We start from the raw sequence: 13,500 nt of genomic DNA, 5'->3' as shown, positions 1-13,500 counted from the left end.
ATTTAGAGGCTGAAGGACCTGTGCAGTAGGGTTCCATGCTTGCATGTTCGCACAATCTTCCATTCCCTGCCTATTCTTGTGTCTCTGGAGTCCTCGTAACATATAGCAATTTACCCTCATTCAGCCCATAACCCTCCACACCTCTCCCATCCATATACCTATCCAACCCATCCTTAAATATTAACATCGATCTCACTTCTACCACCACTGCCGGAAGTTCGTTCCGTACCCCCACCACCCTCTGCGTGAAGAAATTCCCCCTCACGTTTCCCTTAAATGTTTCCCCTTTTACTCTCAATCCATGCTCTCTTGTTTGAATCTCTCCCACTCTCAGTGGAAAAAGCCTATCCACATTGACTCTATCTGTCCCCCTTATAATTTTGAATACCACTATCAATTCACCCCTCAACCTTCTTTTTTTCTTTCTTTGGCTTGGCTTCACGGACGAAGATTTATGGAGGGGTAATGTCCACGTCTGCTGCAGGCTCGTTTGTGGCTGACAAGTCTGATGCGGGACAGGCAGACACGGTTGCAGCGGTTGCAAGGGAAAATTGGTGGGTTGGGGTTGGGTGTTGGGTTTTTCCTCCTTTGTCTTTTGTCAGTGAGGTGGGCTCTGCGGTCTTCTTCAAAGGAGGTTGCTGCCCGCCGAACTGTGAAGCGCCAAGATGCACGGTTTGAGGCGAGATCAGCCCACTGGCAGTGGTCAATGTGGCAGGCACCAAGAGCTTTCTTTAGGCAGTCCTTGTACCTCTTCTTTGGTGCACCTCTGTCTCGGTGGCCAGTGGAATAAAGTCCTGCTCAACCTTTCCCTGTAACTCAAACCCTGAAACCCTGGCAACATTCTCGTAAACCTTCTCTGCCCTCTCTCTATACTGTTTACATCTTTCCTGTAATTCGGTGACCAAAACTGCACACAGTATTCCAAATTTGGCCTCACCAATGCCTTATACAATTTCAATCATGTCGTGATTGTGTCTACTTCCACCACTATTTCTTCCGGCTAGTTCCAGGCAACTGAGTTACTCTCTGTGTGAAAAAACCATCCCCGTACTTCTCCCTTAAACCTTCTGTAGCAGTAGCTATATGATAGAAAGAAACCACAAGTTGAGGTGAGTCCCAGGTTCAACTGTTTATTTCAAACTCACACGCTGCTCTTTAAGGGTGAGCCCGCGCCACGTCACCATGTTGGCTGTGATGTCATGACATAGCCGAAAGGGCATGCACTGTGGCCGATCCCTGAACCCAATGGCGCTATCTTAACGTGGCTGCTCTGCTACCACGGCCATGACATACGGATTCGGTACGCCTGCGTCACGGTGTGCACTACCACACTTCCCCATTTGTCTTAAATGCGTTGTCTTCTGGTCTATGGTAATTTCATCTTGGAGAAAATGTTTTTGACTGTCTACCCTCTCAATACCTTTCCTCTCTGCACTGCACTTGATCAGTCTCCCAGCAGTTCTTGTGAGAAGGCCGCGGTGTGGCAGGGCACCCAGCCTCCAGCCTCCTTGTCTGACCAGATGAGCTTCTGGTCAACGGCAATGCCTGGGGTGCTGTGGCTTGCCAGCCTGGATTGAGATAAGGTTGGGAGCAGGGCTGAGAGGTAGCAGACGGAGTTTAGCCCAGAAGTAGTTCATTTTGGCAGGCCAAGTTTGAAGGCAGAATTCCATGTTAACGGGAGGACTCTGAGCGGCGTGAATGACCTCCGAGACCTTGGGTTCCGTGCCCATGGGACACTCAGAACTGATGCACAGCTCAATAACGTTTTTAAGGAGGTGCACGGTTTTCATTAACCGAGGCAACGAGTTCAAGAGCCGAGAGGTAATGTTACAGCTTCACAAAACCATGGTTAGATCCCACTTCCAATATTGTGTTTCATTCTGGTCACCTCCCTGCAGGAAAGATGCGGATGCTGTAGAGATGGGGCAGAAGAGATTAGCAAGGATGCTGCCTGGATTGGAGAACATGTCTTATAAGGATAAGAACTTAGTCTTTTGAGTGACTGGCGATAGGGGGGTGGGGGGGTGGTGTGACCTGAGATAGGTGTATAAAATGATGTAAGCCATTGATTGGGTGAATGGGCAAAGACTTTTTTCCCCAGGGCTGAAGTGGCTAGCATGAGGGGGTATGGTTTTAAGGTGCTCAGGAACAAGTACAGGGTGGGTAGGGGCATGGAATGCACTGCCGGCAATGGTGGTGAGGCGGGGACAATAGGATCTTTGGAGAGACTCTTAGATAGGACATAGAGCTGAGAAAAATGGAGGGTTATGTCATAAGGAAACGCTGGGCTGTTAGAGTAGGTCATCAGGTCAGCACAACATTGTGGGCAGAAGGGCTTGTATTGTGCTGTAGATTCCTAGGGCCTATCTCTGAGCCCCTTGCCGGTGGTGCATTCTTCATTTGTGCTCACAGTTGGAATGTCGGAATTTTAATTGCCACTTTGTACAAAGAAAGCTCCCACGAACTAATAATCTTTTTATGAGGCAGGTCACAAGGCAAATATTTGTTGGGACAGCAAGGAGAATTCCACTGTGCTTCGGAACCCTTGCCTCATCATCCATGTGTGTAGACAAGGCCTCTCTTCAAGCCTGATCACCACCCAGCACCAAAGATGTTGCAGCACAAAGCGCATCTGGCGTACGTGGCAACTGCAGGTAAAAGAAGCTCACGACCCCGCTAGGCTGACAACAGCCGATCTCCGAAGCCAAGCCGGCTCGAGCTCGGGTGGGAGACTGCCGTGTGCACTGCAGGCTTTGGGGTGGCTCGGCGAGGGCAACACCGCTACAGCGCCAGCGACCGAATCCATTGCTGCCTGCGCAGCCTCCCCGTGTCTGCGTGGGATCCCTCCAGGCGCTCGGAGCCTCCTCCCACCTTACAAAACGTACAGGGGAGAGAGGATTGCAGGTCTATTGGGCGCAATTGGGCGGCGCGGGCTCGTGAGCTGAAAGGACCTGTCACCGTGCTGCATGTCTAAATGTAAATAAAGGAAAAGAGATTATCACTCCCTTGCCTCCATTGAGCCAAAATTGACAAAAATGCATTCACAGATCCACAGCAGTAACCTCTATCCCCAGTTGTTTTCCCCCCAGACCTTATCGGTGTGGATAAGAATGCAAATCTTGTTTGGAATTCAAGGGCCTCACATCCTTGGTTTTAAGTTCACAATAAATTTGATTTCATAACTTCAATGCTGCACCTCAGTATCTCTTTAAAAAATTCACTGCACTAAGAAGTTAAATAAAAAATCTCTTCATGACGTACTTTAAACAACTCTAATGTTTATTTAAGCTCAGTGTCAACATATACAATTCCTGAGATCTACATAATATTTTGAAAACAGACATTGACCTCCAAGTTCACCCTCTGGTCTGTGGGCTGGTTTGTTATTTGAATGAAGAGGGATCTCATCTGTTGGGCCTCGTTCTTTCAATGTCCTCTTGTCTGTCTCCACACTGGAAAAGGGGCGACCTTCCCTCAGCCGGGGATTGGCATCTGCATGAGGCGCTGCCTCAACAATATAAAGGACCCCCCCCCTCCCATGACACCCTGCTCACCACCTCTTCTCACTGCAAACAAAGAGTCACCAGGAGCACTTCCCCACGCCCCTAACTATAGGAGAAAGAGAAGCAAATGAGAGTCCCTTCAGAGACACGGCATGTCCGTGCATTTGCCTCCAGCGCTCCCTCAGACTCTGAAGACCATCGGCAACCCCAGCTCCAGATCCAACACCTCTTGAACGGCTCCTGCCCAGAAACAACTCTGAGACCACCAAATCTGTCTGTAGGACGGAAATATCACGTTTTTTTTAACACTAATCACAACTGAATTTTTCTATCATTTTATATTTGTGATCTCTTTTTCTGTCTTGGCACACCATGGTCATTTAATTTATACTGTTGTGACATTTTACATGCCTGGTTGGCGCTCCAACTTGTCCACGCCGACCAAATTGTCCCTCTTACACTAGTCCCACCTGCCTGCATTTGGCCCATATCCCTCTAACCCCATCCTATCCAAGTATACATCCAATTTTTTTACTCACACCGCCTGCCTCAACCCCCTTGTCCGGCAGCCCATTCGTTACGCCCACCACCCTCTGCGCAAAAACGATATCCCTCAGGTTCCTGTTACATCTCTCCAACCTCACCTTAAACCCACGTCCTCTGGTTACCAATCCCCCTACTCTTGACAAAAGACTCTCTGCCCTTGGCCAATCTGTTGCTCTCTTGATTTTATACACCTCCACGAGATTGCCCCAGCCTGCTCAACCTCTCCCTGTAGCTCAGAACCCCGAGTCCTGGCACCACCCTTGTAAACCCTCTCTGCACCCTTTCTTGCTTGGCAACATCTTTCCTGCACCATGGTGACCAAATCTGAACCCGATGCTCCAAATGGGGCCTCCCCAACATCTTGTACAACTACAAAATGTGGTAAGCCTATTGGTGCATCTGACCATTATAATTAATTATTATGATGATAAACTCTCTCTCCCTCTCAGTTTCTGTGCCTCTCTATTTCTCTCTCTCTCTTTGGCTCAGTCTGTCTCTCCCCCCTCTCTTTCTCTTTCTACCTCTCTCCCTCACTCTTTGTTTCTGTCTCTATTTCTCTCCTCTCAATCTGTCTCTCTCCCTCTTTCTCCCCCTCCCTTCATCCCCTTCACTTTTACAACTTCCCAAAACACTAGGCTCATTTTACGCCGACCTATTAATCCGCACGTCTTTGGGACGTGACCCACTTGGTCACAGGGTGAGCGTGCAAACTCCACAAAGCCAGTGGCAGAGGACATCCAGTGCAGCAGGTCTAATTATTTCACCTGTCACTAATTAGCCTGAAAAAAAAGACAGTGTTTTCCTCTCTCCATAAACGCTGCCTTACCTGCTGAAACTTTCTATCAACTTTTAATTTTACTTCAGGTTTCCAGTATCATTTTTGTAATTGTGCGATTTTAGTTCAGGGATGAATGAGTTCTTGGAAATAGCTAGTGTCCAATTCTTTGAACAAGAGCCACAGGTTCCGTTCCATCCAGAGGGGGCCCCAATATGACTTCCCACCCAAATTGCAGCACAGTCTCCCCTCTGTATTATTTTGAATATTCTGTCCAAATTCAGTCCTGGAATTGGATTTCAGCGTCAGATCTTCCAACTCCAGGAAAAAATGTGTTTCCAACATGAGCTACAGCTGCCTCTTTCGAAGGAGGAAGGATGAAATTGGAGCCAAAAGGCTTGGATCTCTGAGGGAGAGCAGGAGTCACGGGGAGATGAGCTAACGAGGCGACTTCGATTTGCAAAGATGTCAGCATGAGCCGGGAGGCTGCCCTAGTTCAAGGCATGGAAAATCTATGAAGGGCAACAGAAGCAAAATATGCCGGAGCAGTCAGAGAAACAGCCGTAGGCAAAAGTGAAGAGGAAGGGGAGGTGGGGGGGGGGGGGTGCTAGACTGATGAGATGGTCATCGAGAGGGCTAGTGCACACTGGAGGGGCTGAATGATCTCTCCTGGCATATGACAGGGCAGATGTCAAAATGTTGTGACAGTGCCATTAGAGCAGTAGAGACCCAGTTTTGAATCTAGATAACAACACAGAAACAGGCCCTTCAGCCCATCTAGCCTGTGTCAAAGGTTTCTTCTGCTTCATCCCTGTGACCTTCCACATCACTCTATACACCTCCCATCCATCTCATTGTCCAAATTTTTCTGCACTGTTGAAATGGAACCCACATTCATTACTGGCAGCTCGTTCCACACCCCTACTGCTCTCTGTGAAGAAATTCCCTCTCATGCTCCCCCTAAACTTCACCCCTTTCATCCTTAACTCATGTTCCCTGGTTTATATCTCACCTAAACCTTAGTGGAAAAATGTTGCTTGCATTTACTCTATCTATACCTTGATCAAACCCCACCGTGCCCCCCTCCACCACCCCTCATTCCCTGACGCTCCAGGGACTAAAGTATTAACCTGTTAAACCTTTCCCTGTGGCTCAGTCACTGAAACCCCGGCAACAATCTTCTCTGTGCGGAGCTCATATGTTCTCCCCTTGACTTGCTTGGGCAAGTGAGCTGGGATATCGTTTCCCAAGTCCCAAAGACATACGGGTTAATTGGTCACGTGGGTGTATTTGGACAGCACGGGCTCATGGGGCAGAATGGCCTGATACCGTGCTGCATAGAATGTAGAACACTACAGCACAGTACAGGCCCTTTGTCCCTTGATGCTGTGCAGACCCATAGACTCCTACCAAGAACAAAAATCCCACTTTATCAGATTAAGTTAAAATTAAATTCAGCTTTTGTGGATCTGGACTGCTTTATATAAAAGGTCACCGGGATGACCCCTGATGACCTAGTGGTGTAATTACATATCACCACCTTCACACCCCCTTAAAAAATTGTTATTCCACCCCCCCCCCCCCCCCCCCCCCGTCCTCCTTCCCTTGTTTGTAAGTTCATAAGTCCAAAATTTTTCGTGGCTTCCGTTGCCTTCTGGACCTACTCGGTAGTGGTATAGGGGTGGGGAGTGCGGTCTGCCTTTCGGCCTTTCTTGGTGGAGGTGTGGGAGTGGGATGTACTAGATGGCCATGTGGGCGGGGGATCCTCTTATATGGGATTAGGTCCTGCCATCAAGTCTAGGATGGTGATATTTTGTGGGGTGGGCGTACCCAGAGTCCCGATTTCCAGGGTGGGTGGTAGAGTCCTCTGGAGTGACTTGATGGACGACTATTCTAGTGACTGCTGCTGTGCTCCTTGTTGATCCATAGACATCTGTGTTTCCTCTGCATTGTTCACACATCCGGCTGGTGCGAGATCCCTGGTGGCCACCTAGTCTTCTCTTCCATATGGGAATGTGACAAAGGCGTACTGAGGGTTCGCGTGCCTCAACTCCACTTGAGCCACCAGCGGGTCCGCTTTGTGGGGTCTGCAGTGCTTCCAGAGGAGAACAGGTCCCGGGGTCATCATCCATTTAGGCACCACTGTGCCCGTCGTGGCTTTCTTTGTGAAAGAAAAGATACGGTCATGTGGGGTCATGTTAGTGGCAGTACACAACAAAGAACATATAGCGTGTAGGGCTTCTGGCAACACTTCTTGCCATTTAGTAACAGGCAGGTCTTTTGCTTTTAAAGTCAAGAAGACCGTTTTCCAGATAGTGGCATTTTCCCTTTTGACTTGTCCATTCCCCCTGGGATTGTAACTTGTAGTGCAGCTGGTAGCAATCCCTCTCTCAGGTACTATTCTCTCAGGTACTGCTGTACTTCTGTGCTCATGAATGCAGCTCCCCTGTCTGTGTGTATGTAGTTCGGGTACCCAAATATGCTGAAGATGGGTTGGAGGCATTTTATAACAGTGGGTGCTGATACATCAGAACACAGGATTGCGAAGGGGAAACGGGAATATTCATCTATTATGTTTAGGAAATAAACATTTCTATTCAAACTTGTTTCACAAGATCTTTACTGAAGACAGAGTAAAAGGAAGAAAAATGAAAGGAATTTAAAATGATGGCACTTTCATAATTTTCTCTCAGTATCTTAAAAAAAATGCATCATTTTAAATTACTTTCATTTATCACATCATTAAAAGGGTCTTTTTTTTTTCTTCTTTTCTTTGGCTTGGCTTCGCGGACGAAGATTTATGGAGGGGGTAAAAAAGTCCACGTCAGCTGCAGGCTCGTTTGTGGCTGACCAGTCCGATGCGGGACAGGCAGACACGATTGCAGCGGTTGCAAGGGAAAATTGGTTGGTTGGGGTTGGGTGTTGGGTTTTTCCTCCTTTGCCTTTTGTCAGTGAGGTGGGCTCTGCGGTCTTCTTCAAAGGAGGCTGCTGCCCGCCAAACTGTGAGGCGCCAAGATGCACGGTTTGAGGCGTTATCAGCCCACTGGCGGTGGTCAATGTGGCAGGCACCAAGAGATTTCTTTAGGCAGTCCTTGTACCTTTTCTTTGGTGCACCTCTGTCACGGTGGCCAGTGGAGAGCTCGCCATATAATACGATCTTGGGAAGGCGATGGTCCTCCATTCTGGAGACGTGACCCATCCAGCGCAGCTGGATCTTCAGCAGCGTGGACTCGATGCTGTCGACCTCTGCCATCTCGAGTACCTCGACGTTAGGGGTGTGAGCGCTCCAATGGATGTTGAGGATGGAGCGGAGACAACGCTGGTGGAAGCGTTCTAGGAGCCGTAGGTGGTGCCGGTAGAGGACCCATGATTCGGAGCCGAACAGGAGTGTGGGTATGACAACGGCTCTGTATACGCTTATCTTTGTGAGGTTTTTCAGTTGGTTGTTTTTCCAGACTCTTTTGTGTAGTCTTCCAAAGGCGCTATTTGCCTTGGCGAGTCTGTTGTCTATCTCATTGTCGATCCTTGCATCTGATGAAATGGTGCAGCCGAGATAGGTAAACTGGTTGACCGTTTTGAGTTTTGTGTGCCCGATGGAGATGTGGGGGGGCTGGTAGTCATGGTGGGGAGCTGGCTGATGGAGGACCTCAGTTTTCTTCAGGCTGACTTCCAGGCCAAACATTTTGGCAGTTTCCGCAAAGCAGGACGTCAAGCGCTGAAGAGCTGGCTCTGAATGGGCAACTAAAGCGGCATCATCTGCAAAGAGTAGTTCACGGACAAGTTTCTCTTGTGTCTTGGTGTGAGCTTGCAGGCGCCTCAGATTGAAGAGACTGCCATCCGTGCGGTACCGGATGTAAACAGCGTCTTCATTGTTGGGGTCTTTCATGGCTTGGTTCAGCATCATGCTGAAGAAGAAAGGGTAGGAAAGAAATAAATCACAACATTCTGTGGTTGAAGTAAGAGAAGGTTGTATGTGTACATGGAGGTGAGGGGGTTGGAGGGTTATTGGCGGAGAGCGGGAGGTTTGAGCTTGAGGAGTCATTCTAGTGAACCGGTGCGGACTCGAAAGGCTGACATGGCTTGTTTCCGCTCCGTAAATGGTTATATGGTTATATGGTTATTGGACGGGAGTGGGCCTTTAAAATTGAGGCTGAGGCACTCAAAAGGTTTGGTAGCTTTTATCAGGGTGGCTTTGTCTGGCCAGTAAAATTGTGGTTTGCATTCCGCACAGATGGGGCAGCTCTTGTTCACTGACCTCACTTCCTCTACTGAAGACGGGAGGTTTTGGGTTTTAACGAAGGGAAACAGTCTAGCGACTCCCGGGTGGCCCAGTTCATTGTGCAAGTTCTGCAACTGGGACGTGGGGTTAAGAATGGCACAAGTGCCTCTGGACAGCGCGTCCGGGGGCTCGTTGAGTCTCCCGGGGCGGTATAGAATGTTGTAGTTCAATGTAGACAATTCTATCTGCCAGCGCAGGATTTTGTCATTCTCCCCCTGTTCTGGTTATTGAACATAAAAGCCACAGACCGTTGGTCCGTGACGAGGGTGAAGTGTTTGGACACCAGATAATGTCGCCAGTGTCTTACTGCTTCCACAACGGCTAGGGCCTCCTTCTCTACTGCTGAATGTCTTACTTCTGACCCCATGTAGGGTTCGCGAGCAAAAGGCCACCGGTTGTCCGTCTTAGTTTAGGGTGGCTGCCAGAGCCACATCGGATGTATCCGTTTCTATTTGAAACGGGATCGACTGATCTATGGACCGCATGGTTGCTTTAGCGATATGGTCCTCATTGTCCCTGAATGCTCTGGTGGCTGCTGGGCACAATGGGAAAACTGAGGCTTTTATAAGTGGGCGGGCCCTGTTGATGTAGTTGAGGACCCATTGGGTGTAGTAAGCGAACAGTCCCAAACACCTTTTTAGTGCTTTCAGCATGTGTGGCTCTGGGAGGTCTAGGAGAGGGCGCATACGGGCTGGGTCTGGGCTGATTTCCCCATTCTGCACTATGTAGCCCAGGATTGGCAACTTCCTGGCACTAAAGACGCATCTGTCCCTGTTGTACGTTAGGTTTCTTGGCTGCCTGGAAGAAGCATTTTAAATTCGTGTCATGATCCTCCTGAGTGTGGCCACAGATTGTCATGTTGTTTAAGTAGGGGAACACCGCTTTCACTTGGAACTCATCTACTATTCAGTCCATTTCTCTCTGAAACAGGGACCCTCCATTGGTGACACCGAAGGGAAGATGCAGAAATTGATACAGCCTGCCGTCTGCCTCAAATGCCGTGTAAAAGCGATCGCTGTTTCTAATGGGCACTTGGTGGTATGCTGCCTTCAGGTCTATGGTGGAGAACACCTTATACTGCGCAATGTTGTTGACCATGTCTGCTATGCGTGGCAGGGAGAAGGCATCTAGTTGTGTAAATTTGTTGATTGTTTGGCTGTAATCGACTACCATGCGCAGTTTTTCTCCTGACTTTACTACAACCACCTGGGCTCTCCAGGGGCTGGTCCTCTACTCTATGATGCCCTCCTGTAGTAGCCTGTAGACCTCTGTCCTAATGAAGGCTCTATCCCTCGGGCTGTACCTCCTGCTCTTTGTGGCTCTTGGTGTGTATTCTGAGGTCAGGTGTGTGAACAGGGGAGGGGGTTCTATGTTCAGGACAGACAGGCTGCAGTGTTGTTTCTTCCTAAGGCGTAGTGTGGGGTACGGCCCGTTGTGCACTATTGTAATGCTTTCTAACTGGCACTGAAAATCTAACCCCAATAGTACCGGGGCACAGAGGTGAGGGAGTACTAGTAAATTGAACCCTTCATATTTTGTGCCCTGGATTTCTAGAGTAACCCTGCAAAACTGTTTTACCTCAGCCGCAAGGCTGCTGGCTGCTAACAGGATCTGGTGCTCACTCGGGCATGTGGGGAGGGCAAGGCAGTTGACTAACCCCTGGTCAATAAAACTTTCAGTGCTTCCACTATCTATTAAGCAATTTACCCTTACATCATTAATTTTGATGCACACAGTGGTGTCAGATAAATTGAGTGGACTCGCCTGATTCATGCGTAGGGAAGGAAGTCTGGCGCGTCCTTCATGTCCTTCCATCCGATAGTACTCGGCGTCATATTTGTCTCCTGAAGACTGTGTCCTCTGCTCTGTAGCATTTGTCCAAGATGGTCGGCTGCACATGGCATTCTTCTTCTGTTTGTCTGTGGAGAAAGAAGAGCTTTCCCACCTCTTATTAGCTTGAGAATGGGCCTTGGTTGTGGCCTTGGGGCTTCTGTGGACTTTTGTATAATGCCCACGTTTTCCACAGTTGGAACAGATATTTTCTCTGGCAGGGCAGAGGTCTCTGGGGTGCTTTCTTTGTCCACAGAAAAAGCACTTGGGACCTCAAGGTCTGCTGTGAGTTCCTGTGAGGCAGCATACTTATCGTGGGGCTAGAGAGTCCAGCAGTTTGATGTTTGTCCCAGCCCCAGGGTCCTGTGAGTACTCTTCCAATTCTTTCCTGGTGTTTTCTAAAGCTTCTGCAATAGTCTCTGCCTCATCTTGCCCCACCATTCCTTTCTCCAGCAATCGATGTCTCATCTCAGTGGACCGTATGCCCGCAACAATTCTGTCCCTAATAATGTCCTCCGCATACTCCTGGGCTGATACTGCTTTAAAGTTGCAGCCTCTCGCCAGGTCTTTCAGAGAGAGTATAAAGTCAATGGCAGACTCCCCTACTTGTTGTGACCTGGTCATGAGCCTGTACCGGGAGTGGAGTTCACTATGTCCCTTACTGTAATCCCTCTGTAAAATGCTCATTGTCCATTGGTAGGACCTGGCATCCTGTATAAGGGAGTAAGGGTGGTCTCCCAGCTGGACTAACAGCAGCATTAATAGTTCTTTATCTGATGCTTCTGCACCCTCCATGTAATTCAGAAAGCATCTCTGCCAGTGGCCAAAGTGTGTGCCGGCTCCAGGATTTCTGGGGTCGAACTCCAGACTGTTTGGTCGCAGCATGTGGCTAAGCCGCAGTCTCTGGTCCCTTAGGTGTAGCAAGGGTGGACCCTGGGGTACTGGGAGCTCCTGCTGGGGGAGTGATGGTAGTGGCGTCTGCTTTTCCTGGCTCTGGAGTGGTTTGGAATTTTGCACCTACGTGGCGATCGGGAGCATGACTTATGGAGATCCTTCCACCTGTACTTGTAGTGGCCCCTTTCTGATCGGACCGGGTTTAGGGTCGGCGGCGCTTGTACCGGCGAACCCATGGGCAGGCAGGGCTCTTGGCCGTTTCTTACCTACCCTATCGTACTTCTGTGGTATTCCCTGCATTCCACCACAATTCCAGTACAGCGGTTCCTCGTCGTCTCTGTCCACAGAAGCACATGCGTGCTCATCGTCCCCAGATTCCATTCCTCAGGAAGAGTTTCCTGATGGTCGGGAATGCGCGTTGGAGCAGAAGAAGCTTCCATCCTAATAGCTATCATATTAGTTTATTAAATTGTACTGACAATAACCACAACAGCAGTGTGAGTATAAGACAGCTTTAATAAACTAATATTTACACTAAGAGGCCTTGTCTCTCTGCAAGACGAACCTGGAAGACTAGACTGTAGCTCTGGACTGCTTTATAGACAAGGTCACCGGGATGCCCCCTGGTGACCTAGTGGTGACATTACATCTCACCACAGCTTTGACTCGTGCATAGCCTTCTTGGCATTCTCCCAACAGACGGTGCCAATATTGATCTCTCCTGTGCCCGTTAAATTTAGAAATGTGGACGTACAGCCCACAGGCCAAACCAGGAAAGACGGAAGGGCATAAACAATTTCAATAGAGGCTGGTGAATCTCTGGAACTCTGGAGGCCGGATGATCAGAGATATTTCAGGCTGACGTCGACAAATGGCGAGAATGAGATGGCAAAGAATTGAAGGCTCTGGCAAACTGGTGCTGAGGAGGTCACTGAGTGTCCGGATAGGCCTGAGGATTTGACTGAACGATCGAGGGCCCTTTCCATTCAGCCCACAGTGCCTTTGACCAGTGGCCACCAGGAAGGAGGCATGGGAGCATCAAAATCAGCTGGGAAATAGCTTCTTCCTACAGGCTGCAGGCAAGTAAATTATTCCAAAATATTTATATATATTTATTTCAAATGATATCTGCACATATCTGTTCGATGATTAAGAGCTGCATATTGTGGGCGTGTGCATGTACATTGTGGTCTGGTGGAAAGCCGTTTAGTCTGGTTGTAGACGTAATCAGATGATAAAAAACTGGAACTTGATTTCTCACTGGGTTTCTTGTGGCTTTCCTGGTTCCACATGGGCAAGGGGCAGCGGGGGAAAGGAGCACGATCCTTGCCCGTAGCCACCTTCTTGGCATTCTCCCAACAGATGGTGCTAATATTGATCTCTCCTGTGCCCATTAAATTTAGAAATGTGGACGTACAGCCCACGGGCCAACACCACCCAATTAACCTACAACCCCCGGTACATTTCAAACAGAGGGAGGAAACCGGAGGCCACCCCCACCCCCCCCCCCCCCCCCCCCACTCCAGGGAAAACCTATGCAGCCATGGGGAGAATGTGCAAGCTCCTTCCAGACAGCGTGGGATTTGAACCCTGGTCTCGGTGCCGTAACGGTGTTGTGCTAACCACGCCGCCCCCCCCCCACCTTTCTCTCTCTCTCCCCCTCCCTTCCTCCC

At 49.2% G+C, this 13,500-nt stretch overlaps 1 protein-coding gene across 1 annotated transcript; it reads right to left on the bottom strand.

The window, feature by feature from the left end:
• Positions 1 to 6,411: 6,411 nt before the first annotated feature.
• Positions 6,412 to 12,208, bottom strand: LOC138737382 (uncharacterized). The gene is made up of 3 exons (XM_069888128.1): positions 11,999 to 12,208; positions 10,868 to 11,950; positions 6,412 to 6,985 (listed from the first exon to the last, which is right to left on the bottom strand). Exons 1-2 carry the CDS (start codon positions 12,206 to 12,208, stop codon positions 11,243 to 11,245), a joined length of 918 nt encoding a protein of 305 aa, XP_069744229.1. The 3' UTR covers positions 6,412 to 6,985; positions 10,868 to 11,242.
• Positions 12,209 to 13,500: the final 1,292 nt, after the last annotated feature.

Source organism: Narcine bancroftii, chromosome 6, assembly GCF_036971445.1.
Source record: "Narcine bancroftii isolate sNarBan1 chromosome 6, sNarBan1.hap1, whole genome shotgun sequence".
NCBI lineage: Eukaryota > Metazoa > Chordata > Chondrichthyes > Torpediniformes > Narcinidae > Narcine > Narcine bancroftii.
Note: the sequence above shows the minus strand (reverse complement) of the source record. Positions and strands in the feature narration are given on the sequence as shown.